At 38.4% G+C, this 26,753-nt stretch overlaps 7 protein-coding genes and 2 long non-coding RNA genes across 14 annotated transcripts; 4 read left to right on the top strand and 5 right to left on the bottom strand.

Annotated features, from left to right (window-relative positions):
* Positions 1-303: 303 nt before the first annotated feature.
* Sil1 (Sil1 nucleotide exchange factor) lies at positions 304-3,369 on the bottom strand. Its single transcript, XM_076423548.1, has 4 exons — positions 3,048-3,369; positions 2,458-2,735; positions 1,753-2,012; positions 304-1,676 (listed from the first exon to the last, which is right to left on the bottom strand). The coding sequence occupies exons 1-4, from the start codon at positions 3,160-3,162 to the stop codon at positions 923-925; spliced, it is 1,407 nt and encodes a 468-aa protein (XP_076279663.1). The 5' UTR covers positions 3,163-3,369; the 3' UTR covers positions 304-922.
* Positions 3,370-3,514: 145 nt separating this feature from the next.
* LOC143208771 (uncharacterized) lies at positions 3,515-5,580 on the bottom strand. 2 transcript variants are annotated; one of them, XM_076423557.1, is made up of 6 exons: positions 5,441-5,580; positions 5,197-5,348; positions 4,990-5,131; positions 4,528-4,922; positions 4,252-4,454; positions 3,515-4,184 (listed from the first exon to the last, which is right to left on the bottom strand). In XM_076423557.1, the coding sequence occupies exons 2-6, from the start codon at positions 5,308-5,310 to the stop codon at positions 3,932-3,934; spliced, it is 1,107 nt and encodes a 368-aa protein (XP_076279672.1). In that variant the 5' UTR covers positions 5,311-5,348; positions 5,441-5,580; the 3' UTR covers positions 3,515-3,931. The 2 variants fall into 2 exon arrangements, with proteins under 2 accessions (XP_076279672.1, XP_076279673.1); XM_076423558.1 differs by having other exon boundaries at positions 3,994-4,168.
* On the top strand, positions 3,518-7,466 carry LOC143208789 (uncharacterized). Its single transcript, XR_013008975.1, has 2 exons — positions 3,518-4,725; positions 4,828-7,466. It is a non-coding gene; the product is annotated as an uncharacterized LOC143208789 (long non-coding RNA).
* LOC143208784 (nucleoplasmin-like protein) lies at positions 6,662-10,888 on the bottom strand. Of its 2 annotated transcripts, none has more exons than XM_076423582.1 (5): positions 10,693-10,885; positions 10,327-10,442; positions 9,395-9,608; positions 8,956-9,032; positions 6,662-8,055 (listed from the first exon to the last, which is right to left on the bottom strand). In XM_076423582.1, the coding sequence occupies exons 1-5, from the start codon at positions 10,712-10,714 to the stop codon at positions 7,948-7,950; spliced, it is 537 nt and encodes a 178-aa protein (XP_076279697.1). In that variant the 5' UTR covers positions 10,715-10,885; the 3' UTR covers positions 6,662-7,947. The 2 variants fall into 2 exon arrangements, with proteins under 2 accessions (XP_076279697.1, XP_076279698.1); XM_076423583.1 differs by lacking the exon at positions 6,662-8,055 and adding an exon at positions 8,304-8,642 and having other exon boundaries at positions 10,693-10,888.
* A 680-nt stretch (positions 10,889-11,568) lies between these two features.
* Positions 11,569-13,869, top strand: LOC143208769 (formylglycine-generating enzyme). Of its 2 annotated transcripts, XM_076423556.1 has the most exons (4): positions 11,571-12,292; positions 12,926-13,097; positions 13,454-13,640; positions 13,713-13,869. In XM_076423556.1, the coding sequence occupies exons 1-4, from the start codon at positions 11,734-11,736 to the stop codon at positions 13,866-13,868; spliced, it is 1,074 nt and encodes a 357-aa protein (XP_076279671.1). In that variant the 5' UTR covers positions 11,571-11,733; the 3' UTR covers position 13,869. The 2 variants fall into 2 exon arrangements, with proteins under 2 accessions (XP_076279670.1, XP_076279671.1); XM_076423555.1 differs by having other exon boundaries at positions 11,569-12,292; positions 13,454-13,869.
* A 608-nt stretch (positions 13,870-14,477) lies between these two features.
* Positions 14,478-18,553, top strand: Pasi2 (Protein pasi2). 2 transcript variants are annotated; one of them, XM_076423577.1, is made up of 5 exons: positions 14,478-14,613; positions 15,260-15,389; positions 15,621-15,952; positions 16,023-16,145; positions 16,244-18,553. In XM_076423577.1, exons 1-4 carry the CDS (start codon positions 14,488-14,490, stop codon positions 16,122-16,124), a joined length of 690 nt encoding a protein of 229 aa, XP_076279692.1. In that variant the 5' UTR covers positions 14,478-14,487; the 3' UTR covers positions 16,125-16,145; positions 16,244-18,553. The 2 variants fall into 2 exon arrangements, with proteins under 2 accessions (XP_076279692.1, XP_076279691.1); XM_076423576.1 differs by having other exon boundaries at positions 16,023-18,553.
* Positions 15,229-17,846, bottom strand: LOC143208788 (uncharacterized). Its single transcript, XR_013008974.1, has 2 exons — positions 17,711-17,846; positions 15,229-15,563 (listed from the first exon to the last, which is right to left on the bottom strand). It is a non-coding gene; the product is annotated as an uncharacterized LOC143208788 (long non-coding RNA).
* LOC143208762 (uncharacterized) lies at positions 18,417-24,113 on the top strand. The gene is made up of 6 exons (XM_076423546.1): positions 18,417-18,553; positions 19,513-19,763; positions 21,810-22,132; positions 22,207-22,450; positions 22,886-23,166; positions 23,246-24,113. The coding sequence occupies exons 1-6, from the start codon at positions 18,472-18,474 to the stop codon at positions 23,478-23,480; spliced, it is 1,416 nt and encodes a 471-aa protein (XP_076279661.1). The 5' UTR covers positions 18,417-18,471; the 3' UTR covers positions 23,481-24,113.
* LOC143208785 (protein lethal(2)essential for life) lies at positions 23,698-26,041 on the bottom strand. Of its 2 annotated transcripts, none has more exons than XM_076423585.1 (3): positions 25,881-26,041; positions 24,926-25,128; positions 23,698-24,552 (listed from the first exon to the last, which is right to left on the bottom strand). In XM_076423585.1, exons 2-3 carry the CDS (start codon positions 25,109-25,111, stop codon positions 24,214-24,216), a joined length of 525 nt encoding a protein of 174 aa, XP_076279700.1. In that variant the 5' UTR covers positions 25,112-25,128; positions 25,881-26,041; the 3' UTR covers positions 23,698-24,213. The 2 variants fall into 2 exon arrangements, with proteins under 2 accessions (XP_076279700.1, XP_076279699.1); XM_076423584.1 differs by having other exon boundaries at positions 25,876-26,035.
* Positions 26,042-26,753: the final 712 nt, after the last annotated feature.

The raw sequence follows: 26,753 nt of genomic DNA, 5'->3' as shown, positions 1-26,753 counted from the left end.
TTAACATTGCCGATTGCGTCTTATAGAAAAAGCGGCACGAATCATTTACTTCTGTAATGAATGGCGCTCCTCGCGGCTCTGATGCACTTGGTCTACGCACTGCTTGCAATTGCAGCTTGCAACTTGTCATAGTAACGACGGATGCTAGTGAGGGACAGTGGGCGCTACGGTGGGGACGGTCTTGTCTCAATTGAGACAAAAATGCCCATGCCCAATAAAATTCCGGCCTAGGACGGAAACACTCCCTTTTCTTTTCCTCCTCTCACACCACTTGAGCCGCGACTGGAGAAGAAAACAACGATATAAACAGTATAAAATAATTTATTAAAGAATTACGTTTCAGAACACAAGCAACACAACGATTGTTCAGTGTTACATATTACTACGGTGACCATCCCTCCTGTATTTTTTGAGTACCGTAATTTTTCTTTTAAACAATTCTTCGTTTTAAGATCTAGTTTCATAGAATGTTTTCTTTTCTATTCCTTACAATAAATAATGTATTAAATCCTTCAATACAAAAGTTTCCTTTCTTCGAAAAGTATGGTCACCGTAGTTACTACAGACTGCCGACACATGCACGCCTTACTTACACGCTACCTATGTACAGAGATTACACATACAACCACACACATACATTTATCTTATAATACATTGTACACGCATTCATTACAAAAGACAATCACATTCTCTGACAACCTATTTGCAAATGACTAAGTACCGTTCCTGTTCAAATGAATGACATCGTAACAATTCTATAATTATCAAAAAGATAACGATAAGAAATGCAAGATCCGTAACAAGTTTCCCAGACGCGTTAACAATGGATCCACCGCGATCATGATTTTCCTTATGCATAAAACTCTTTGTACAGTTCACAATTCTCCGATTAGAAATGAAAATGTTGGAGCTACTTTCTCGCTCATAACTCGTCGTGAGGTATTTCGGTAACAGTCGTTTGAAGTTTCTCGATCAACAGAGTAAGATTTTTCAAAATTTCATCGTCGTCTTGTTCCAATGTGGAATCCAACTTCTGATAAAAACTCAATAGATGCTCTATCGTGCGAAGCATCGAATCTTTGTTAGTTTTAAACTGGTGTTTACAAACGGGAGCAATGGTGATCATACTTTCGGAAATTGTTTCGAGGAATTCGTAGTTGTTCGTCTTGAATTGATTAGTCACCTCGCCTTTGAAACTCTTTACCATTAAGTTGCTTAAATGTTTACAGTACTCGTACGTCAATAATTTTTGCTCTAAGTCGACACTTGTATACGCTTTTGTTTTTATCTGCGACTGTTCGGTATTCGTAGTTTCTTGTAAATCTTGCCTCTCGATGATCAAATCATTGACAAGCTTCATGACCTTTATCTGTATTTGTAACTGGTCATTCACTAGAATCTTCCCGAATATCTCCAATCCACCATGATTGATCCAAACTTTCTGAGCCGCTGGAAATTGTCTGATTAAGGCACTCAAGGCGTAAAGACATCTGCTCTTCACTTCCGTTCGAGTGTTCGTCGACAATATGTGCAAAAGCTTTTGGACAATGTCGTTCTCCAATGCTTTCAGCTGGACTTTAGGATTCGACTGGACCGCTGCACCCAAAAGCCGCAGTGCTTCAGCTTTTATTTCATTGTTCGTTCCGTTGAGACACGGAGATATAATATTGGTCATGCTGAAATGTTAGAAAACATATTAGAGATTTATTTCGCCATTTGTCGCGAACTTGAGAGATTTTTAGAGACAGTTACCCTTGCATATCTGCAAAAACTTTAGCATTGTCGATGTGGTGAAGTAAATATTCTAGATTATAAAGGATATCCAAAATTTCTTCTATCTCTGTAGACATCAGAGTCCCAGTGGTAACTGCATTTTTGTGTGGTTGAAACTTTTGGAAGTAGGTGTTTAGTAATTCCCAGTTTGTTGTAATATTCACTTCTAAAGCTTTCAGCTCTTTCTTCAAGGTTTCGTAGTCCCGAAACTTTTGCTTCACCTTCTTTGCATGCTCGTCCTAAAGATATTCATCAAATGAATAAATACTGTTTATATGGTAAGTCCTCAACTTATATGATTAATTCATTCCAGCGCTTTCCGCATAAGTCGAAGAACCATATACATTTGTATATACTACATGTACTTGTTTGTGAAAGGAAAATTCAAATAAACCAAGTATGCTATAATAAACAACTATAAACGCTTATCTTTATGCATTTATGGCATCAGAAAATTTTCAAAAAATGCCAGAATATATCCTTCAACAGAATTTAGTCAAATTTTGATATATTTCAAATCTAAAAAGGCTACTACCACTGAAAGTAATATTTTATTTGGTTCCCCCTTCTTAGAAGTCGTCTCAAAAAATTGCAAACGAATTTCACAGTTTGGAATTGGTTTACTGATTCGCTTCTAAGAATCCACGTGCCTACGAATCCATGTAAAACGAATCGAATAGTTACATTTAATTCTGGGGAAGTTTCTGCTTCGTCTTGCTTAATCTTCTTCAATCTAGCTTTCAGTTCCTCCAAAGGATAATCGAACATGTTTGTTTTTTCTGAAAATATCGGAGGCTCTTCGTCTTCGGAGATTGCTTTCTCAGGGTGCAACGTCAAAGAGTTGGAACTCAAATTTTCGTTGGAATCCTTCTCCTCTGTTTCTTCGCTGTCCATCAATTTCGCTTCCGTAACTCCGGTTTGAAAATTGTGGCGTACGTGCAACCCCTCGGGAATAGGAGTACCTAAATCAAAAATGATATGTAATACAAACCAATTTAAATGAAGAAAGGTATTCGTCATTTACGAATACATTATAATAACGAGTACATTATAATAAACAATGAGATAAAAAGATTTTTCACAAATTTCTCAGGTAAACTGTCATCTTGCACTTTTCTTTTCGTAAAATATAACAATATTGCAACTTGTCGAAGAAAAGCGAGATATCAAATTTGACTGACGTGGTGTTCGATGAGGCAGGATCAGTTGCGTAAAAAGTAGTTCCCGAAATTCTAGATTTTTCACAAGAATTTACAGGACAAATTTTTACTCACCCTTTTTCACGACTTGCCACTCGCGAGTCGGCACAAACGTTGTTTCATTCTTTTCATCGTTGCCGTAAATCGCCGGCAACAGATACAAACAAGACAGAATAATTAAGAGCCGCATTCTGATTGATTCTGATCAGTTCCTCTCGTCAACCGAGAGCTACCGTCTATCACAAGACACACCGATGACTCTTTTCTATGTATAATTGTTTAAACACTTTGTAAAATTGTTCCTCTCGCAATTAACTTTTCGAATTCTCTACAATGCTCTTTCGTCGCAGTTTCGTTCGATTGAAGTATTATTCACGTGTTGCGCCCGATATTTATGCAGTCGGTTCGTCGATGCTTGTTTCATCATTTTACCACTAGGGCCACGTAGACCAATCAGCGTTTAACAAACATTGCCAAATGCTTCATTCAAATGTATATTAGATACTTTCCGTCAAGCATCTACCCGAATCATTATATTGAATGTCTAAACATTTAAAACATCTTTTTTACACAGATTCGTATCGAAACTTACATATCTATATAAGAACGCAAGCGCATGCATCGTATGAACCCTGTTTAATGTTTTATAAAGGTACACGAATCATCTGTGTTTATATACCCTGAATATTGCAAATAATTGAAGAAAGAAAAGGACAGTAATACAGTAATGTATACGCAGTGTGCAGTGTCCCACGAACTCTGTCCACTTGACTATCTTGGTTATTTCAAACAATACGAGAAAATGTATAAGGACAAAATAGGTGAATCATACATGGGATATCAAGTCTATTCCATACATATATGTATACATCTTCTTGCTTAACAAAGACATCAAATAGAAAAGAAAATATCTGTAACATTTACATTTGTACAAATGAATTTGAAATGCTTATAGTCTACTATGTGTTCGTGGAAGCGTCACGCAGATGGCCCGAACAATCGGAAGGAGGGAACGACGAGCATTTCCCTTCAGCTTTCATGCGAACAATGTCCGGAACGCTGCGTACACGTTCCGCCCGGAAGTCTCTGGTTTCATTGGTTTGAACTTCGAGAAGTCCAGAATCCTTGTGTTTTCCCGCATGACTAGATCGTATTTTCGCTATTAATTTACCGTCTCCGCAAGAATCGACGGTGTCCTGACGATTCGAAACCCTTCAAACAAATTAAATTGAATTCCTATCACGATTGAAAAGAGTAAGAAAACCGGAAATGGATTTACCGAGACGACGGCCATCTTGCTGTCTCTTTGTCTGATTTCGTTGAGCTTCGCTCAGCTAATTTGGCAATAATTTTCGCATCCACGTTGATTAATTTAGGCTTCTGCATGCCGCTCTTCAGTTTCTCTATGTTCAACGTAAGGTGTTCTATTTGCACCCTGAGCGTCGCGTTTTCATGAACCAATCGAGCGTTTCTCTGAACCACCTGGCAGAAAATAACAATTCGAACAATTCAAATTCGAAAATTAATCATACGGAATTGGTTTCGAGCGATTCACTTGTAGAAATTTCGCTTTGCCCAGAGGCAAAGGTTCCTGGAATTTATCCGATACAATGATGTTCAGTTCATCCCTTCCTTCGTCTAACTTTTCCATCATGTCTGCCATCACCTGCAGATGCTCTTTCAACAATTGATCCAGTTTCTGCCTCAACGAATCTTTCGCATACTTCATTCGCAGAAATTTTATACACAAATTGTACGTCGTTCTCGCTTTCTCGCTCAATTCCTCCCGGAGAGATTTGTTCTCCTCTTCCAAAGCTTTTCGCGCGTCTTCAAGATCTGTTCTCTGTCTGTACAGCCTCGTCGCTCCACCGGTAGACTTCATTTTCTGCAACTCGTCGTTGAAATAGTCTTTTTCTCTTTGGTAGAAGAACCTTTCGTCGTCCAACTGCTCTAAAATGAATTTGGTAGATTTGAGGGTTACGATAAGCTTATCGAAATTTGCTGCTGGTCTTGTTACGTTTGATGTTCCGGACGCATCTTTGCTGCTTCTTCAACTCTGCTGATAATCGTTCGTTGTCGCGTCGCATGTTCTGTAGCTGTACATCTTTCAGTTGTATCGTGTTCTCTAAAGATGAGACTGTCTCTTGCAGATTCGATACCTTCGGAATAAAATGTATTGTCGATTAAGAAGAAAACAGACATGGTAATAGGACGTTTTCTCTACCTGCTGACGTAGATCCGCTGCTTCTTTCTTGTTAATTTGACATCGCGAATTCGTGCAAGTAACCGTCGCTTCTGTATGCTTGCTTAAACTACCTTTTGAACCGATATTCTGCATATCATATTAACGATTGTTGCATGCTAACAGCAAGTAGCCTGGGGATTAAGATTACAAATGTTTTCCGAGATACACAGAGTGTAAGGAGTGGCACGTTTGTAATTCTAATAATGTGGGATCGATAGCTCACCTTAATTTATAGAAGATTTATATACGAAATTTACAAATTTGTTAGGTTGTGTTTATTCGCAGACAGATTCAGGATCCTTAATACAAAGTATAGGACATGTACTTTTTACAATCTGAAAATCATCGCCATGTTTTTAATCGTTACTACGAGAACCGTGCGAACGAGCGACTTCTTCGGATCGCATTAATGACGAACGATCGCTTTCGACCAATCACCACCCCTCGCAGAAAATATTCGACTAAATAAAGTCATAACGAGATTCTTTTAAGGATTATTTCGCCGTATATTATAAACAGACTGCGGATCTTTACGCGTTTATGGCTTCTGAAAATTTTATAGAATTTTTATGTATTTCTAAATTCTAATTGTCTAATTGTAAATGAAAGATGGAAGAGTAAATAATGTTTGAAAAACAAAATATTGATAAAACTTCGATTAGTTATTTGTTGTACGGAAAAAATGTTCAAACAAATGTTGCATGATTCCTAGGGAGACATACAGTGCTGCAATCTGATTTTTGATCAAGGAAGAAGTCACCTTCACTTTTTTTTTGTTCGAACTCGGATGAAGCAGAAAATTCTGCGTAAAAACGTATTGATCTTCGTATATCATAAATCTAATAGTTAACGAGATATTATATATATAATTGTTCATATGTACTTACCATATTCAAGTTGAGCGAAAATTATATCGATAATATCTCGTTAACTACTAGATTTATAATATATGAAGGCCAATACCTTTTTACGCAGGAGTTCGAGCAAAAATGTTGGGCGTTCTATTTAAAAAATTGAAGGTGACCTACATACCTTGATCAAAAATCAAAGTAACAAAAATCAGATTGCAGCACTGTATGCCCCCCTAGGAACCGTGCGACATTTGTTTGAACATTTTTTTCGTACAACAAATAACTTACCTTATGAGCTATTTCACATCGTCATGTTGTCATGCAGACTCACCCTGTATACATGCATACGACGAGATCTATTTTTGTAAATACTCTTTACTAGGGGTGGTATCGACAGTGCGAAAATATCTTAACAAAAGACAGACGTCTTACGCTAGATTAGTTTAACCTACGTGAACTATTTTAACATTAAGTCTGAATGATCGGACTTTACGGTGAATTTCCCGAGAAATCGTGGACCACAACATACATTCGTGCACCTCTCTCCGTTCGATGAAAGGAACGGCCGCGGAAGAATTACGTCGCAATACTGATTAAAAGTTGTGAAATTTTTTATTGTATCGTATATGTACAAAATAGGTGTACAGACTACTTATCAATCGTACGGGCGTGTTTAGTTTTCTTTTTTTGCACACGCGACGCATATGCATTTATTCGCATATAACACTGATGTAAGAGCAATCACATTGTGTAGTACACCTGTAACCCCCTCTTCTGTAATCTTTCATCAAATGGAATGAATGTCGAGACTTGATGCGTAAATATGTTTCGTTCTTTTCATTGAAATTCTGAAACGTTATTATCATTGTACCCCCTCGTTCGCAATCATTAATAAACACACTGGCGCAAGGGCTTCCGTGACTATTTACCCTTTCCCCCATCTTGTACACACGAAAATAATAAATTACACTGGAACGTTATCTTCGCAACTAGTTCGTACATTTTGCTCTGGTTTGTTTCTTTTCTCTCGAGGGATTAATCAATTAATTCCTTTGTCTGAATCGCGCGTTTACATGGCTACATTAGAAATAGGGTACCTCCGCATATCACTTGAAGCGTTTCGCTGTTGTGAACACGGCGTCGGAGAAAACGAAAAAAGAAAATAAAATTCTGGTTCACGCTTCCCACAAATTCGATGGAACGACAACTGGGCCAAATTGTTTTTCACTTTGAATCTCTCTTACGTTGAAAATACAATGGGACTCTGTGAAACATGATCGAAAGAAAATTGCTTGAAAATACTGCATACAGTCTTACAGTCTTTTATAGTTCTACAGTTGTTTCAAGCAATTTTTTTAATCTTGTTACTTGGAGTAGTAGCAATTTGTTGATCACGTCGCACGAAGTCTCGTTTCCCTTTCGATTTAATTGCATTACAAGCTGGATCAAAATTACAGTGCGCGATTAGCTCTCAGAGGAATGCCTTCTGAACTCCAAACTCCGTACGATTGTTGTCAAAAAAATAATTTTCGATTCATGTTCCTTTTGATAGAACGTAGAACTTGTCTAATATGTTTTCAAGGGCCATTCCTCTGAGGCATTTAGAGAGAAATTCGACTGGTAGGAATCTTTGTGAAAATAGTTGGAAGCAGATGGTAAATTATGTTACTCTTTTTCATGTTGCTCGGTAAAAGCTACGTGCTATTCATACATTCGTTGGTCCAGTTGTGTCACAGAAACGTGGAAGGTAATGTTTGTCGTCTAATAAATCTGATGAAACGATACTAGATTCGCAGAAATGCGGATGATAATGATGGACTTACGCTTATTAGCCTAACTTAAAAGTTTGTTGTATTTCCATAATATTAAGGCTCGCGGCTTATTTTTTCTTGTTCTTATTAGCTTGGTTTTTGTATTTGGCTGCGGTGGTTAATTTGGCATTCTTCTTTTTAGGTTCATCGTCGTCGTCTTCATCGTCTTCAGGCTCCTAATATATTGAAATCAGAAATAGAATATAGCTTTGTAGAAACGAACGGTATTGTTGTACGGAGCACAAAAAATGTTAGTGGTAAAAATGCGGTTCGTAGAAGCTGGAGAGCTTCTTCGTTATTCGAAAAATAAAAAGATTGTATTACTGACATCCTATTTTTTTTTGGTCTTCGTTTCAGTAAAATTTATTGTAAACGTAAGAATGGAATGAATCAGGTACCAAGACGAATAAAGAATAAAAGCAAGTGTTTAAAAAATGGGATGTTTTATTATGCAAAAAGGAAATAAAACAGACACACATGGAATGAGAACACAAACGCAGAAAGTATATCGTCCACGACTCTTATTTATTGCTTAGACAATCTTCAGAGCCCTCCCTCGCACGAATCGTAATATTAAAGTAACGTCACTTTAAAAGATTCTTGATAAATTTCATATTTTTTTTGTTTGTTTTTTTTTGGGGGGATATTTGTATAGCAGCATTCTAACATTAGCATTCTATTTGTCTCCAGCTTCATCCATCCTGGCACGCTTGGTGCCATTTTTTTTACCCTCTGCAGAATGCTTTCTTTTCTTTTGTTGTGCCTGAAATTCGTATTCCTAATATGTAGAAAACGATAGACTATTGCTTCCAACAATATACACAATTAACATTATAGTAAACACTATAAACTTCAAACGTTTTTAGGCTCAATATGCATTCAGATAAAGAGTTCTCATCGAAAATATTCTGCACATTTATCTCGGATCTCACGATTTTCCATACGGTTCGTTCAGAATGTCAGTTACGAATACAATCTTTTCGATGTTAGTGGATTTTTCGACAAACTACTTAAACACGGAGTCGCATGCATTTCTCTGATCGATCTACTTGAAATAATTAGACATTTAGTTGTACCTTATCATCATCATCATCATCTATGTTCTCCTCCTCCATCTCATCATCCATATCGTCAAACTCCTCCATGTGTGTACCTAAAAAATTAAACGCATTGTTATGTAAATTTTAGTCCCAACATATTTCAATTCCTTCGAACAAATATCAGTGCAATCTTTGTGCATTATAAACGCCTGACTTTTTGTTTCTTCTAATTATCCTTATACAGGAAACTCGTTACTATTTTTACAACTACATGCTTCGACAAAAGGCAAACGACAAAGGCGTCCAATTAGAATTATCGCCCTTCTAGATATTCTAGCGTTATATTACAATAAAGTGCTGGACTTGAAAAATTTCTTTGTTAGAACAGAATTTTTTCTGCGAAACAACGTTAAGGTGTTGTATAGAATTTTTGCTATTTATCATAGTTTGGTATAATATCGGTACAGATTCTTACCAAGAAGATTATGGCCTACTATGTGAACAGGGCCGCTGCCTTTAACCAAAGTGAACGTGACTGGAGGGTCCGGAAAACTGAGATCCAAAATAATCTGTGCTGTTTTTCCCATTTCCAGCAAAGCAATCGGTGTTTTAATGGGTCCTTTCAGTCCCATCGCTTCCACCTGTAGCACGTTCAGCTCGCCAGGCTTAGCTTCTGGTCCTAAAAGTGCCTATAAAATAAAAGCAAACATTATATCATCAGAAGAAACAGTCATGTTACACATCAGCACCAATGAAAAATCCCTTAGAAAGATGAAAACGAATTTTCATATTTGTTCACAATATAGTACATATATCGTTACACGTACCCAATATACACACATGCATATTTAACAGAACAATTTCCTGTATAAATCCAAACGAATTCTCGCATTCTCTTCGAACAACGAAAATCAAAGTTCCAACGTTTCGTAGCTTCTCGAAAATTCGTCGGTACGAAAAGTGGGGTTAACCGAAAAAAAGCAAGGTTATAACAACGAGTAATTTGCGCGTAGACTCCTCTACCTTGGTTAAAAATTCGCGCGCGAACGTAACGAGAGTCGACGAAAATGCATTGAAAAATCAAGAGTAGCAGCGACACCGATATCGGTCGTATAATTTTACAGAATCGAAAGAATTCCATGGGAAAATCCTGCTACGTTGTTCAGTAGAAATCTAAGAAGGCTTGAAGAGGAGCTAAATCGAACATTCTATATGATGGATCGAGGGAGAGAACCGTTGCCGACTGAATTGTAGGATAATGAGTAAGTATCTGCCGCTCGTAACGGCAGAGTATGAGAAAATTCATGAAAATGATGCATACACGCGGTACGTCGAAAAGCGTCGTGATAAAAATTCGATATTTTATCACGGCTATGTCTACGACCGAACGATAATATCTCGACTTACCATTTTAATAATAAGCTTCTGATCGGCTCCGAAATGTTGGTTCGTGCTGTCTGCGTCGTCATTCTTGTGTTCCGGGTCCCATACCTCGCTGGAGTTGGCTCCTTCGAGGGTGATTCCTGGACACACAAATCACAAGAGTACGCACACGGAATATTTTGAATGCTTGCCGTTGTGGTATAGCTCGGAAAATTTTCGCTGGCTGTTTCGACGGGGACAATGGGGACTGGTCACAATGGCCGAAAGCCAGCCGGCGTCTCGACGGTAGTACCGCTCGGCGTCGAACGGCCAACAACGTCGAAAGTATTCGTGTACGACGCGAAATAATCCTGCTGTAATGCTCGCGATACCACTGCTGTTGATATTTACCGTAGAGATATTCCTCTGCCATGACGATCGTTCGGATATTAAAAGATTCCCGGTTGAATGGACGTATGGAGAGACCCCTTTGGAGTGTGCGTGCCGAACGAGAATGGAGAAGCCAAAGACGCCGCGCGCACAACGGTCGCTGCGCGAAGAACAGTGGTCGCACGTGTTAGACGAACGCGTAGCGAATGATGTTCGCGGTCTCGGACTAAGCGCGCCCAGTACTCGTTCTTCGTTCTGATTGGCCGATACGGCCTTACGTTGGCGCGCGCGGCGCTGAGATCAGCCAATGACGCGCACCAACGCTAGAAACGAAACTCCGCCGTTTTTCGAAAACCGATTCACACGCGCATGCGTTCATAAGTGGACTTATTCAGAACGTAGCTAATGTGAAAATACGCCGACGCATACTGTAATAATTCGATCATTCATTCGAAAATAGAAAATTCTGAAAAAATTTTCATCGCATTCAGATGAGAAAAATAAACCTCAAGCGAACTCTTCTGCCTACCCAGATAGCACCGTATATCCGTGAGACGTCCATTTTATACGTCCAGTTTACACATCCACGTATCTATATACATATCTACACGTCCATTAAATATAACAATACATATATATTTATTTATTTAAGTTGACATATTTGAAGGGTAAATTTCGAGTGGAAAGATATATTGGAATATATTCTACATAGAAAATATGCTGATATAAGTATATATATATATATATATATATATATATATATAGTATATAGTATATAGTTGTATATAGTCTAAGAGAAAATCTCATTATTCATTACCATCTCTACATAGGTCGTCTATGATTTTTAATTCTCTGCCGATCTTTCTTTGTAAGAAACATTGCAGCATTGCCAGATGGCACCACTGCTCCTATATATATATATCAATTCGTTTCCATTCATTCAAGAGTGAAGTCAAGTGAAGTTTACACCGCGGTTGGTCAAGGAGTTCATTTACTTTTCACTGCTTTTCACATCGAAGATCTGAAAAGACATCTTCTGCAGGGAGACTTTCCAACAGCAGAATGAAGAGTCTATTACAGTTAACTTTAAATATGCGATCAGCAAGATTGCTAGTCTGCGCGGGCATGCTCTTTGCGATGTGTCAAGTAGCGGTTTGCTTCGAAAATGATCATTCTCACTGTGGTCAAGGAATGAGCAGGCAAACGAAACAATCGGGAAAAGATGATTACTGCACAGTGGAGAATGATGTTTCGCACATGTACTCGGGAGAAAGTTCCGATCGTCTGATAAGTATGGCGAAAATAGATGCAGACACTTTTTCGATTGGAACTAACGAACCGGTGTTTGCCGCTGATGGCGAAGCACCAAAACGGCAAGTACGTCTTGATGCTTTTTACATGGACGAACTGGAAGTGAGCAATAGCAAGTTTGCGGCGTTCGTTGACGCGACCGGCTATTTAACGGAGGCCGAATCATTCGGTGATTCGTTTGTGTTTGGAGGTCTGTTGACTGAAGATGTTAGAACGAATTCGCCGGCTGCTGTCGCTCGAGCTCCTTGGTGGTTACAAATTAAAAACGCGACTTGGAGGCATCCGGAGGGTCCCGATTCCGATTTAACGCGTACGTAATCTCTTTCGCTTTTTTCCGCATAACCGAGCCAACGTTTGGTTTTCGGAAGCACAGAGCATTACAGAGGCGAAACCGCAACAATTTTTGCGTGAACCAATTGTCAGCGTGCATGCGTACGCAAGATTGTACACGTGGAAACTTAGACTATACAATATACTTATAGACCCGGCATAGGTAAGATAACGGAGTATCTGGTGCCCACAAGTCACGTCACAAGATAATTCAAAATGGTGGATAGCGATATACAAATATTAGTATTCTTTTTTTTTAATAAAGTAAGTTGTGAGGAAATAATAATTAGGAAAGATTTAACTTTTTAAATTAAATTATAACCATATTTAAAATAATAAGAGTCAAGTAAAAATGAACGAGTAATAAAATCAAATGTATATTACAGTTACAGTTTTTATAAATATTTATACAGAAGCAGATACAGCGGCAATGGTCATACCTACTTGTGGTACTGTGATTTCGCAACAGACTATAGCACTTTGCCCACATCCGTTATCTGGTAGATGAAGTAATCTTGGAACACGGCATGTTATCTAAAGCCGGGTCTATAAATATATATGGTCCAAGGGTCCTGTGTTGGATGTAGCAACGGATTAAAATTGAATGATCCAGACAGGATGGATCATCCCGTTGTACACGTATCGTGGAACGATGCTGTCGAATATTGCAAATGGCTAGGGAAAAGATTACCTACTGAAGCAGAATGGGAAGTAGCGTGTCGGGGCGGGCTTTCTGACAGGCTATATCCGTGGGGCAATAAATTTGTTCCCAATGATAAACACAGGTAAACTGAATTAACCTAGTAGAACAACTGTACCAATTACTGCGGTATCATGCTTCGATCGTACTTTATTATTGAATATTATTCCTAATTTATCATGAAATAATAATTTGTGTTCTGCGTACCAAAAAGAATTGGTGGCCCTCAAAAACTTCATACAACATATGAAAGTATTCAAAAATAAAATCGATAACATTTTGTACGTATTACTGCGGGGCGACAAAGAGCCATGTACCAATTACTGCGTACCCATTACTGTAGATTAGAATTCGAAATATACGAGCGTACTGAAATCGCCTTTCAGGCGACTTACGAAAATTATAGAAGTATTCGTATAAAAATCTGAATAAATTGTATAGAGCGAACACCTGGCAGGGTGATTTCCCGAATAATAACACCGTAGAGGACGGATACGAAGGTACCGCGCCAGTTACAGAATTCCCGCCGAACAAATACGGATTGCGCAACGTGATAGGAAATGTATGGGAGTGGACGTCTGATTGGTGGACGATCGATGGCGCGAAAAAGGGCGGGTCTACGAATCCTGTACGTTTTCAATCTATATTTTCGCTTCCCTTTTATAGCGATATTTATTCAGAAACTAAACTGTATTTTCAGATAGGGCCACCTAATGGTTCGGACAAAGTGAAAAAAGGTGGATCCTACCTTTGCCATGAGAGCTATTGTTTTAGATATAGGTGTGCCGCCAGAAGTCAAAACACACCTGATACTTCGGCTGGAAATCTTGGCTTTAGATGCGCTTTGTCAGCCTGATTCCTGTGGAAACTTTTTTCTCCGAATAAATTTTTCGTATATATGTCTTTCAACATTGTGTTTTTTATTTTCTTGATCTTATTGCTTGACTTGTGAAAATTAAACGGCCGTGAACGTATTAAAAGTAATGTTCAGTTAAATGTGCTCTCCCGCGCAAGTATTTGAATGTCGCGTTTAAACAGTTCGGGCATGTTCGACAATTATCGATATTTCTCGGCTCAATTCAAACAGTCGGGCAGTCGGGCGTCGGCTTGTGATTAATTACAGACGAATCGGTATGTGTAAATGCAACTTTATGTTTACATTTACAAAGAAACGGGTGAAACTTTTCCGTGGTACTTGGACTATTTTTGTGGCTTAAATTCGGTATATTTTTACAGACAGTTTTATCGGTTTTGTCACGAAATAGAACTGTTGTTGACAAGTTCGATCACAGTATCTACAACCTAACCTATCTCGACACAAGGAGGGCGTAAGTAGGGCGTGAGCACTCTCATTTTCTCTTTGGTAATTTGTTATACAGTCATTTCGTCCCTCTATTTTTCTCTTGTAACTAGTTTTGACTATTTGTCTATTTTTTTAGCGAGTGTAGAACCCCATAACCTTGCATCCTGCAATTATGGTACGCAGTGTACGTAGCGTACGCAGTGTCAAAACGACACCATGGCATCAAAAGCCAATATTGACACATGCGTATGTTCTCGACATACAAAGGGGTGCTATGTTCACTGGAATATTTGCAATGGTACGTATTACGCTTCGTAATTGTTTAACCCTTTGCACTCGTAGCTATTTCAACTCGAAAATTAATTATTTCTTTCGACCTAGAATATTTCCATTATCAATTATTCTTATAATTTGGTGGTTACGAAATCGATGTAACAACTTGTATAGTACTTAAATGTTTAATAATTGATTAGTAGACTGCGGATCTTTATGCAAAATAAAAATTGCATTGAATTCAATTTTTCAAATTTTCCAACAATTTTGAATTTAATCTATTCTATTTTGCTATAAATGTATAAAGATCCGCAGTCTATTGATTAGATACCAACATATCTAATAATGTAAACAATATTTTAAATAGTGGTACAGCAATTTTTAGTGGCATCTCAAAATCACTGCTCGAGTGCTAAGGGTTAACACAGGGGTGACCAACCTTTTGCATACCATGCGTCAATCTTTTTCACATACGAGTTTCAATGCGTCATACAACTAGAGCACTCTTTCTACCTTCTTGCGTGTTAAAAATACAAAGATGGATTCAGTTGTGGCACCTACTTCGAAAGAATAAGTAGGCGCAAGGATGCAATGCGCCATAGGCTGGCCACCCTTGGTTTAAAGCAAACAAATGTTCAAATAGATTTACAGTAATCAATATTTTCCTTCAGTGTTTAGCTGTTTTCACAGTTTGTACAGCAATATTTGATCTTTACTGTCTATCTCAAGCTGCGCCAGGTTCAACGCATTATGGATACTACATAATATCGTATGAATTCGTATATGTAGGCAATCCGCATGGTAAGAATAATATATAATTTTAAAATTTCTCTCTCTCTCTCTCTCTCTCTCTCATAGAATAAGTCAGGCCTGGGCAATGCTGGCTCACGAAACAGATATGGCTCCTCCTCCTCTTTGCCTGCTTGGCGAGTCACTCTCCACCACATCCACTCCGACGCATTGTGTTGCCTAGGCCTGAAACAAGCAATAAAGTATAAGTGTACAAAAGATTTGTCTGTTGTCTTGTTCCAGTTCGCAATGCCCTTGTAGTGTTCGCATTGTTTTCCATGCTTGGTGGAATAGTTATTTTTGCAACGTCCCTAATACTAATACGTGCTTTGCGGAAGGAACACGAGAAGAAAATGGTGCCTTGGTTGTATAGTTTCGCGGGTTTCGCTGCTTTCAGATTATTTGCATTTTTGTTCTTCAGTACGGTAAACGATATGATATTCGCTTACAACGCCATGATGTGTTTCCTGTGGTCCGTATTTACTTGTATTTCCATTTACGGATGGTTAATCGTGTACTCTCTGTACATAGAGTTGAGCGATCTCACAAGGCTGGAAGACCTCGCACATTTGAGAGTAAGTTTCCTATCGGACAAGCTCATCTTTTCTTTAATAGAACGTTTATAGAACGAATTCTAATTTTCAGATTGGCACCATGCAATCATTGAACGCGTCCACCACGCAGTCCATCGCTAGTTCGCGACCAACGACCCCACACAGCGCAGTATCGACAATGCCAGCTAATTAACCAATTAAATGTCTATGTAGGGTAAGCGACTAAACTTAACTCGATGACTATGCCGTTCCAATATTACTGTTGAAATGTTTTTACTTTCGCATCGAGTATCTAAAAGGTCTCTTCCGTAGATAAGTAATAACGGAAATTGAAATGGTCTCCGAAAAGGTCGATATTATTGATGAATAGTAGCTTTTTATTTTCAAAAAAAAGTAAAAAGTGGCGTACAAAATGTATGAATGTCATTTATAGCATTTATGGTCACGGTCTAGCGTGACTTCTCCACGAGAATATGCTATGCGAAGGGCTTCGTCCGTGCATGTCACGTATGCACTATGAATTATGACCTCGCGGCACATTCACTGGAATTCTGACATTGTCTTAGCGCGATGAGCAGACAAACCAATCCGTCCATTTTTATTGAAATCCGTCCGACGTAAGTAAAGGCGTGATCGTGTAAAACACGACTTTGATATGACAAAAGTATTGCGAAAGAGTGTGTGTATCTCTGTTGTAACGCTTAAGACATTGTAGAGAAACAGATATTATTAGGTTGTTATTATTATATATAGAATAGAATATATATAGAATATAATGATTTCTATTACTTTTCTAATAAATCTCTTCTTTTTTTAATAAATCTGCTTACACGTATGAACTCGCGTGCTCTTATTCCGCAAGATTTTTTTAACATTTACATGAAATCCATAACCGCTTTATCAAAATTTTCATTCAACTTTAAACATTCTGCGGTGAACTCAGCTGGTTGGTCTAATCGTCTCGTGGTCATTTGGATTGGCAGCGGGTTCTTCCGATTGGTATGTCATTAAATAGGCTAAAAATCCTATCGTATTACCGAGAATCGCTAACAGGAATATACCGATCGCTATGACTATGTGCCAAATTATACCGAAAGTGCCAGTCAATATATACAAGGCAATAGCAAGACACATTTTTCATTGTTCTTGCAGGTTTTCGCAGATTGAACTTGATTGTACTTTACTAAAAATCATTTAAACATCAAGACCCCAAGGAACAGACACTTCATATATTGTACAATAAAAATATTTTCTGGAAGAATTTTTGAAAATCGACTATAGTTGACAAAGTTCACACGGTACGATCGAAAACAAGAAAATATAGCATAACTATACATAATAGATTAAAATGTTTTAGCCACGGTTTTAGCTTATAAAAATGACAAGGCTCTATTTATTTAGATCCTGTGCAATTTTTGTTACATGTGCTTGGATGAAAAAATTTATCGAATCAATTTCCATGTAGGGTAAACTGTACAATGATTGGCACTCTAAGCCAAAATCGTTTTATCTTCTTTTGAAATGTTTAAACGAGCTTAACTTGTTATTATTATAAGCTAATAGAGATTTTTCAGCAAAATCGAACAGTTTTACGAGTCATAAATCTTTTATTATAAAATATATTCAGTGAATAACAATCGTAAGACAAGTAGTAGAGTCATTGGCACAGTAAGAAGTAAACGTTAAACAGGCTATTTCTTTTATAATTAAACGTATACGCACTTATTACATCTGCGGCACAGTCCGAAATTAAGTCATAAAGCGATAAAGTATGCTTACCCGTAACGAAAATTTTAATAAAACACTATTTACACTGCACTGTGGTCATTTGTCGGTCTTGCTGGATGTACCAGCGTTGCTAACAGTCATATGTGGAACTCTGTTATGAAAACTTCCAACGTTGCTTTGAAATATAAATAAGAAGAAGAAGAAATTCTTAATATTTGCCGTTTAAATCAAAAGTCCCAATAACTACTGCAGTGCCAGCAATAGTACAGTTTACCCTATGCAACTTCATAATCTGATTAATGATGAAATGAAACATATAAAACCGGTCATTTGACCGGTAGTGGTAGGTTTAGTGTTAAGCGAATCGGACGTCGCGTAGATAAGAATATTTAATCGGCGCAAACGAAAGCAACGTGTTCTACGAAAGCGAAGAAACGCTTTTGCACAATTGCATTTCCTGGAGGACGCCGAAGCGTGGAGGAGGAAATCCACGAAAAGTTGTGTACACGCGTATTTAGACTGTTGTGTCTTGTTAGGGAACCGCGGGCGTGCAGCGTGCATGTTAACGGCGATGAAGTGGTGCGGAATTATGGGGAGGCTACGGAGGAAACAACGCAAGAATAAGAGGGGGGCCAGATAAAGCGGTTGACCCTCGCTCTTTCAATGACCCACGTGATATCGCTCCACTAAATTCACTGACGCGCCTTCCAGTCGAATGCGTGCGTGGCCTCATCTACCACAGATCACATTAATCGGTCTTCTTCCGCGCGTTCGATTCCGGGGTATTTTTTCGTGTGTCAAGCCAACAGGAAATGAAACACCACATACCGCTGTTCTTCCTCCTGTGCTGCGTTTTCGGCAGCCGGTCCGACGACCTCTCGGTGAAACCTATTGGTGAGTAGGCCACGACGTTTCCGTGTACAGCCCAACATCCTTTTGCTAATACGTCCAGCCGATCCACCGAGTGCAATCGGGTCCAGGATGACACAAATCGATCGTCACACGGACGTTGCTCAATCGACAAGATCAAAGGCCGATTCCCGAGAAATGCGCCGCTGTTTACGCATGTACGCCGATTTCTCAATGAAAACAGAAGCCAAAGTGTCCGAAAAAAATAATTAATGCTTTGCTACTTGCTTATATCTTTTCAAATAGCAATATGCAAGAGCTAAAATACGTATTTTCCGAGAATACAGTGAAAGTCATGTTAACCCCGTGCCGTACCATTTTCTTTGCAGTTACAGTGATTAAAACGCCTTTATCCCGAAAATGTCGTAGAAGGGAAAAGAGAATTTGTATTTTTTGTATGGCTGCATTTATTTTAAAATAATTTCCCTTCTACGATATTTTTTGGGATAAAGATGTTTTAATCACTCTAACTGTAAAGAAAATGGAACGGCAAGGGGTTAGAGAACATATATGGGCAAAATTCAGTAACTTTTAACACACAGATTTTTGGTAAACACGTGAAAAATGATTGATTTGATGTCAGATTACCATTTATTTCGAAGTTTACAAAACTCCTTGAATGGTAAAACATTCGCTAACGATGATGAACTGAAATCGCACTTGGATCAGTTTTTTTATAAGGACCAGAAGTTTTACGAGCGTGGAATTATCAAGCTACCAGAAAGATGGCAAAAGATCATCGAACAAAATGGAAAATATACTATTGATTAAAGTTCATTGCTTAAATGAAAAATCAATCATTGTTTCAATCAAAAATACCGAAATTACTTTCCTGCCAACTCAATCATTCGCTTTTGTGAAAATGACGGGGGTGCGCGGCTAAGTATCTTGTATTATAACTGCATTTATTTCTATGTATAAAATCGTCGATAACGGCTTCGCAGAGAAAAATGACACGGCAAAAGACATCGCACTCGGTGAAAAACGACTCGGAGATCATATTCGCGCGATCTTGAAGCACTATCAGCAAGAGGATCCGGTGGGACTACCTGGGGCGCCGATACCGGACCCCATGCCAGTGCCGGATATGACTCATTCCTTCTCCATGTACACCATGAACTTCAAACAGGTCAACGTTTACGGCCTCTCGAAATTTCGGATCGTGAATATAGAGTCGGAGCTTGCTTTGATGCAAGTAAGTGTTCTGAAACTGATGTCTTGTTCTAGCTCGTAGAGTTCCTGTGTCCTCCCATCCCGTCCCCCCATCCGATATCCCATATGTCCCCTCGTAGAGCAATTTTGGCGAAAATTTTGTCCCCATTCTCCACCCCTGAAGGGTTACTGCCCGACAAAGCAGAATAGATGGTTTTAGAGAGGTCTGACCGAATACCGAGGGGGAGGAAGAGTAGAGAGTATACAGGCTGCACCAAAATCACCGGAGACATTTTTAAGTTTATTTAGTCGAGCAGTGGCGCACCCAGGATGTAATCTTGGGGGGGCCGAGTTGAACCCAGCCCTAGGTTTTGCGTGATGACCTTTTTTTAAGCCAAAATATCTATCAACGGTACCCAGGGCTATTCCGCGATTTTAATTTTGGAAGCTGAACATTTTTTTCTTGGTGGGGGACTTGGCCCCCTGGCTCCCCCCCTGGGTGCGCCACTGTAGTCGAGGAATTTACAGAAGAAATAAACAGCTGACTAAACGTTCGTCGAATATGTGACCATACGTGTGTTATCATTTTAGACAAAGGATCTTTATGCAAAATAAACATGTTGTACATACCTGAATTGCAACAAACTACTAGAGTGAAACAGGAATTTATTTTCTTTCGTAATATGTGTTTAATAGGGGTTGAAAATAATATAACAATATTTTTAAATTCTTCCAATATTTTTACAAAAAATTGAAAACAGCATATATATATATCAATTTTAAAAAATTGAAAATTAAAAATGCATTTAATGTTTAATATTTTTACTGTTGTAAATTACACCTACTCGATTTCGTCATAAAAGCATAAAATCCGCTGTCTAGTTATCATGCAACAGATTTATGAGTCGATTCTCGATGAGAAAGATCTCCTATTTCAACTCCGCTATTTTGGCGCATCCTGTATAGCTAGGGGGAGAAAGGTACACGAAACGGATGACAAGACAAGAGTATATGAGTAAAGAGGCAAGGATATACGAGTAGGGAGGAAAGAATATCTGCATGTTATGTTCTTCAAACTCCTCCCAAAGACTATCTTTGTTGACAGACAGCACTCGTATGTCTTTTATCTATCATCCTCAACAAGGTATACAATTGTAGTCATGTTCTAGTTGAAATAGCGACATTCTAAAACGCTGACTAATACATAGCTGAGACATCATCCAATTAAGTTACGGCGAGCTGACACTCGGTGCCAAAATTGGCTCGCGTGCGAATCAACTTTGAAATAAAAAAGGAAACGTTCGATTCACTGACAGTTACAAACGACATTCTAAACAAACAACTTACAATGTACTTCGTGTTTACAATTGAAATACAATTACAAAGTGATTCTTTAAAAATTGAGAATAACTAAAAAAAATAACTTTAAATAACGAGAATAACTTTAAAAAAATTGAAAATAACTCGCACATCAATTATAAAATATTGAGTATAACATATACCAATTTTTGAAAAATTGAAAATAACATTGTATATATTAATTTGACTACATTGAAAATAACATTGTATATCAATTTTGGGAAATTGAGAATAACATGTATCAATTTTAAAAATTTGGAAATAACACATCAATTATAAAATATTGAGTGTGACATGTATCAATTTTGAAAAAATGAAAATGACATATATCGTTTTTAAAAATTGAAAATAACTTATACTAATTTTTAGAAATTGGAAATAACATTGTATATCAATTTTGAAAAATTGAAAATAATATATATCAATTTTAAGAAATTGAAAATAATATATATCATTTTTAATAAATTGAAAACAATATATACCGAATGGTATACAATTGAAAATAACATATATAGAACCGTATAAAATTGAAAATGACATATCGAACCGTATAAAATTGAAATTATTATATTATATATCGAACAGTATAAAGTTGAAAATAATATATAACGATCGGTATAAAATTTTATCAACGCGAATATTGGTCGATCATAAACTGAAAGCACGTTTGACGTTGCTTTTTGAAACCCTGTAGCAGCCCTTTTCATTTCTATCCGATCTTTTTACGCAGGTGTCCGTTTCGTTGAATATTCGGACTCTGGAAATTCGCGGATTGTACACATTGTCATCGTGGCTATCGCGATCGACTGGCGACTTCATAGTCGTATTGACAGGGGTGAATGTGCAAGGTGTCGCTAGGCTGGAGGTCGGAAACGATGGCAAGTTGCAAGCCCAGAACATCGACATGGACCTGACGTTCGATAAAATCGACATGGACTTCAAAAATCTAGGCTTCTTAGGCTCCGTTTTCCAAGGTCTGATCAACTCTGTGGGGACGTTCATATTCGACAGTATTAAGCCCTTCATATTGAAGGAAGTCAACACAAACATGCGGTAAAGAAATTAATTTTTTCAAACGATTTTTCAGGAGACAGCTTAATATCGTGTTTCTCGTGAAACGTTTCCAGGGGTGAAGTGAACAAGCAAATATCACAACTGCCTCAGTACTTCCCGAACTCCATATCACCGTTCGATATGGCCGTCGCGGAGGCTCGCCGGCAAGTATCTGACCTGGGGTATGACCCGTATCAGGTAAGAAATTACAGCCAAACAAACGGGCTATTTGTCATGACGTCGTCGCATACCTGGGTCACCGGCCTGGCGAGTTTCTACAGGATGGGGAACATCACGTTGACCATGGAGAACAGAACAGTAAATATTTTGCCAATTCTCCCTGCTTTTCGCTTCGCGGAGTTAGAGCCTATTCAGACACGACGACCACCGCGCATTTTCCATCGCGCGATTTCTTTTTCTCCTACTGCTCCTTTAATAAGAAAAAATCGTCCGCATCGAAATTTGAATAAGTGTCCGGTGACATATAATCGTTCGAAGACGCGTGCATCAGTCCGATTGTTCATCTTTGGACGTCGTTCCGCGGTTGCATCACACGCCCATTTGCGGATGCAGAGGTAGCAAAAGCCAAACAGCCGATTACCACAGTTATATCATCTAATTACGTCGCACGTATTGTAAATTGAAAATACACCGGCTAATCAGCTGTGAATCGGTATCGGTAATCGATCGTGCGCGTTATGTCATCGATTCGGTGGGCGTTAAAAATATCCTGTCTCGATTTCCCTTATAAAGGTATATGCAACGATCGACGTTGGGACTCAGGAGATTGAAGGAAAAACCCATTGGGAAGTGGGCCTGGTCGGCGGGTTCCTTTCGAGGGCCGGAACAGTGTCCTTCACCGTGCAATACTTCAGGGTCCAGGTGAAATTGGGCCAACCCTTGGACACCCGGAAAAGGCCCAACCTCGAGGAGCTCAATCTCGAATTGGGCAACATCCAAGCCAGAGTCCACGGAGCTGGTACTCTCGATTACTTAATGGAAGCCAGTATTAACGTACTGCCAAACCTTTTAAGGTTCGATCTAATTTTGTCTTACAATTAGCTATATATTATAAGGAAATGCTTGTTTCAAGCAAAAGAATTTTTGCATCAGGTATCAGATAATGGATGCCATAGAGGAGCCGCTTAAAAGACGCATACAGACTGAGCTAAATAAGGTGGACGTCGAGAAACTAATCTACGAGAAGATACCGGATATAGAGCATCAAGCTAGGTACATTCAAGGTTTAATTCCATCCGAAGAGACCATTCTAGAGGAGCCAGTGCCGCCTCAGGATCAAGACGAGCACCCATTCTCGGATAGCGAAGAGAATCGAGGACCTTCGTAAACCGTGCCAAAGATAGAATACAATTTAAAGATTAGATTATTTATGGTTAGACAATAAATCAATTCTGCTAATAATTCCTCAATGCGAATACTCGTATTCCGGTGGACGACGCATGCGCTGCATATTTTCTTTTTGTAAATATTTTTACATTTTACTAAAGTGAAAACTTCTTAAATATATATATACTTCGTTCTTATACAAAATTAAATACTCGTAGTTTTATTGATTCACATTTATTGAGAAAATTAACAAAAGCACAGTAGTTACAGTCGAAGACAATACTGTCATAAGCAAATTTAAGTAGATGTGTGTATATAATTTACAATACTAAATCATACTGTTATTATAGGTAACATGCTCTTCCCTGTGTAGCCGTGCACTATGCTTTTAAGTAAAAAAAAAATAAGATCCATTTTGATCAGACTTCGGTTACAATGACAAGATTAATCACATTTCGGATAGTGGCGGCAATTTAAACCTCCCTTACATATCTAATACAACAGTGCGTATAAATAATAATAATCTTTGAACATATAACAAACGAAAAATTTGTAAATCAAAGTTATGGAATCTTGGATTCCCGATTCACCGAAATAAAACATAGGAATTCTTTAATCGTTTCAACACAATAAAGTGAGTTTTCTATTGTCGAAAGAGAGAATTTCGACGGATATTATCACTTATTCGAATATTAAAGCTTCCCAATTGAAATTTGAATAGGGGAGGTTTTACTCTATGTTCTGATCGCTGGCGCGTTGCTTCGTGTAACGACTATGATTCTTTCGCCAGGAGCTGGTAAAGCGAGTTTAGGAGCAGTGATCGTAAGGACACCATCGGATGATAAACTTGGTTTCACATGGCCGATATCGTAGCCCTGTGGAAGAGCGTATCGACGCACGAACTGTCTCGATATGTAGCCGTGCTGGTCCTGCTTCTCTTCGTGTTTACCCTCGATGGTGATGTATCTGTCGTCTGTCTTGACGGTGATCTCTTCAGGGGCGAATTGTTGCACGTCGACGACCACCTGGAACTTGTCCTGACCCCTCTCGACCACCTGCGTCGCGCCACCCACCTGCAAATCAAATTGCGAAATTATCAATAAACAAATCGTCAATTTGTAGAAGGAAGACATTTATTTATAAGAGAAACTATTGAGCTATGAAACGATTAAACAGCGGAATAGTAAAATACAACATTTTCTACTCGAATATTTTTCTCTTCTACTCATTTTTGTTATAAATGCGTAAAATCCGCTGTCTAAACATAAATAGTATTAGCAGGACTTTGCGACAACAACTTTGAACGCAAAAAATCACATTCGTCAGCTGTTAGAGTAACAGGTGAGCCCAGCCAGTTGTAAACACTGTCCCCGGACATGCGTAGCTACAATTGACCGCGTGGTTTGAAAATTCTTCGGCTCCCATATTTATCGGTAACGTAAATACCTGATGCTCGAGTTCTTGCATCATGTCCTTCCATGGTCGGAAGCGTTCGGCGAAGGACGGAATTGGTGGCATTTCCCATACACCGTCTCTGGTGCTCAGACGTTTGAAATGTTCCTCAAGTTCGCGGTGATAACGATCCATGTCCTCCCACCAATTACGGAAAAGATTCCTCGATACTAGCGCCATGTTGCACGGTGTTCGATCTGTAGAAGAAAACGCAATTTATGCAGTCTTCGCCGATTATCCTAGATCGAATGCTAGATTAACCGACCAGACATCAAGATAAGTTAAAAAAAATGAAATAAAAATTTTCTTTGTCAATTACACGAATCAGAAACCATAGAAACATTTCTCCCTATCTTTACCAATTTTAAATAATCGAAAATCACATATAATCAATTTTATGAAATTGAACACGACGTATCAATTTTTAAAAACTGAAAATAACATTAATATCGATTTAAAAAATTGAAAATAACATATATATCAATTGTTGAAAATTGAAAATCACATATGTCAATTTTAAAAAATTGAAAATAACATGGACGTGTCTTCGCTGTTTCAAATTACGTCCAATCCTTGTCAGAAATGCATGAAATCCGCAGTACAGTGATCACAGAGTCGACTATCTTTACGCGTTTCAGGTATCTATTTTTAGAAGCGCAGGTACGCTTCCTGCTAATGTTTACGCTGGCAAGGACTCGACATTTTCGAACGTTTACGGAGAACGTAAGATCGTTTACAACGTTCTAACGATTACGAAAAATGGTCACACCGATTACGAAATTTTCTATTTATTCAATTAATATACAATGATTCGATTTACAAAATGAATAAACCATGACGCGTTGACACTGTAACACACCATACACCGTACAACGTCGTAGGACATTGAACAAATGCAATCCACGAAACACCAACAGTAAACACGTAGATATACATATATGTACCTTACGTTTGAAAATGTTTGTTTCCAATCACAAATCGCACTTGTGGCCGGAATTGCGTTCGATTGTTCGTGAAATATGTCGTTCGGAATTCGCTCGGAAAGTTTCGGCGAAGTTGTCGCTTGGAGTTGCACTCTCTGAATGACTGCGCAGCAACCGGAGCTAACGCGTTTATATTTGGTTTCGCGCTCTTTTCGAGATTCTTCGTTCCGTGCATGCGCAGTCCGCTCACGTTTCGAATAATCACGTAATACACCATATGTTCGATTCCCCCACCACGAATTCTTATTCTCGGTCTGACGAATCGTCGAGCATGTTTCCCGTTCGTTCCAGCAATTTCTTGATCCTTCCGTTAGAGCAGTGTTTACCCGCCCAATTTCGAAAAATTTGTTATAATTTATTTTGAAATATGAATGTATAACATATCGATGAAAAAACTTATCGATGACATTTGCAAACCTAACCCTGACCAGGCATCAAGATAAGTTGAAAAAAATTAAAGCTTTACATAAAATAAAAATTTTCTTCGTCAATTGCAGGTACGTTCCTGGCTTTGGTCGCGCATGAATGTGGAGGAGTGGAAAGTGCACAACAGTGCACAACATCACACAACATCTCATCACTTGGTTGGAGCGGTCCAAGTCCAAGCCATTTGGTGGCGTCTTCTATGTTTTCCTGTATATCTGTATATATAGGAAAAGATTGTTTATGTCATCGCATCTCCTGAATCGTATCTCAATAGTGTATGCCAGTGTATGTATAATCAATGAATCGAACGTCACCTTATGCTGAAAACATGAAATGAATATGCGATGTGGAATATAAACGAAAGGATTTGAAACTGATCGAAATTATATGTTCTATACATATATAGTTTATGT

Source organism: Lasioglossum baleicum, chromosome 5, assembly GCF_051020765.1.
Source record: "Lasioglossum baleicum chromosome 5, iyLasBale1, whole genome shotgun sequence".
Classification (NCBI taxonomy): Eukaryota; Metazoa; Arthropoda; class Insecta; order Hymenoptera; family Halictidae; genus Lasioglossum; species Lasioglossum baleicum.
Note: the sequence above shows the minus strand (reverse complement) of the source record. Positions and strands in the feature narration are given on the sequence as shown.

Bases quoted from the DNA above. Each gene is read 5' to 3' on its own strand.
- LOC143208784 (XM_076423582.1), bottom strand. From the start codon at position 10,714: ATGGCAGAGGAATATCTCTACG. The intron at 10,443-10,692 runs GTAAATATCAAC...TTGTGTGTCCAG, and splicing joins GGCAGAGGAATATCTCTACG to GAATCACCCTCGAAGGAGCC. The intron at 9,033-9,394 runs GTAAGAATCTGT...TTAATTTTTTAG, and splicing joins AGTAGGCCATAATCTTCTTG to GTACACACATGGAGGAGTTT.
- LOC143208785 (XM_076423585.1), bottom strand. From the start codon at position 25,111: ATGGCGCTAGTATCGAGGAATCTTTTCCGTAATTGGTGGGAGGACATG. The intron at 24,553-24,925 runs GTATTTACGTTA...TTTGATTTGCAG, and splicing joins TGCAAGAACTCGAGCATCAG to GTGGGTGGCGCGACGCAGGT.
- LOC143208762 (XM_076423546.1), top strand. From the start codon at position 18,472: ATGAAACACCACATACCGCTGTTCTTCCTCCTGTGCTGCGTTTTCGGC. The intron at 19,764-21,809 runs GTAAGTGTTCTG...CTTTTTACGCAG, and splicing joins CGGAGCTTGCTTTGATGCAA to GTGTCCGTTTCGTTGAATAT. The intron at 23,167-23,245 runs GTTCGATCTAAT...TTTTTGCATCAG, and splicing joins GTACTGCCAAACCTTTTAAG to GTATCAGATAATGGATGCCA.
- LOC143208769 (XM_076423555.1), top strand. From the start codon at position 11,734: ATGAAGAGTCTATTACAGTTAACTTTAAATATGCGATCAGCAAGATTG. The intron at 12,293-12,925 runs GTACGTAATCTC...TGAATGATCCAG, and splicing joins TCCCGATTCCGATTTAACGC to ACAGGATGGATCATCCCGTT. The intron at 13,098-13,453 runs GTAAACTGAATT...TAAATTGTATAG, and splicing joins GTTCCCAATGATAAACACAG to AGCGAACACCTGGCAGGGTG.
- Pasi2 (XM_076423577.1), top strand. From the start codon at position 14,488: ATGGTACGCAGTGTACGTAGCGTACGCAGTGTCAAAACGACACCATGG. The intron at 15,390-15,620 runs GTAAGAATAATA...GTCTTGTTCCAG, and splicing joins ATATGTAGGCAATCCGCATG to TTCGCAATGCCCTTGTAGTG. The intron at 15,953-16,022 runs GTAAGTTTCCTA...TCTAATTTTCAG, and splicing joins AAGACCTCGCACATTTGAGA to ATTGGCACCATGCAATCATT.
- Sil1 (XM_076423548.1), bottom strand. From the start codon at position 3,162: ATGCGGCTCTTAATTATTCTGTCTTGTTTGTATCTGTTGCCGGCGATT. The intron at 2,736-3,047 runs GTGAGTAAAAAT...TTTTTGATTTAG, and splicing joins GTGGCAAGTCGTGAAAAAGG to GTACTCCTATTCCCGAGGGG. The intron at 2,013-2,457 runs GTAACTATTCGA...GAATATCTTTAG, and splicing joins AAACTTCCCCAGAATTAAAT to GACGAGCATGCAAAGAAGGT.
- LOC143208771 (XM_076423557.1), bottom strand. From the start codon at position 5,310: ATGCAGAATATCGGTTCAAAAGGTAGTTTAAGCAAGCATACAGAAGCG. The intron at 4,923-4,989 runs GTAACAAGACCA...AATTCATTTTAG, and splicing joins ATGCGTCCGGAACATCAAAC to AGCAGTTGGACGACGAAAGG. The intron at 4,455-4,527 runs GTGAATCGCTCG...ATTTTCTGCCAG, and splicing joins GCAAAGCGAAATTTCTACAA to GTGGTTCAGAGAAACGCTCG.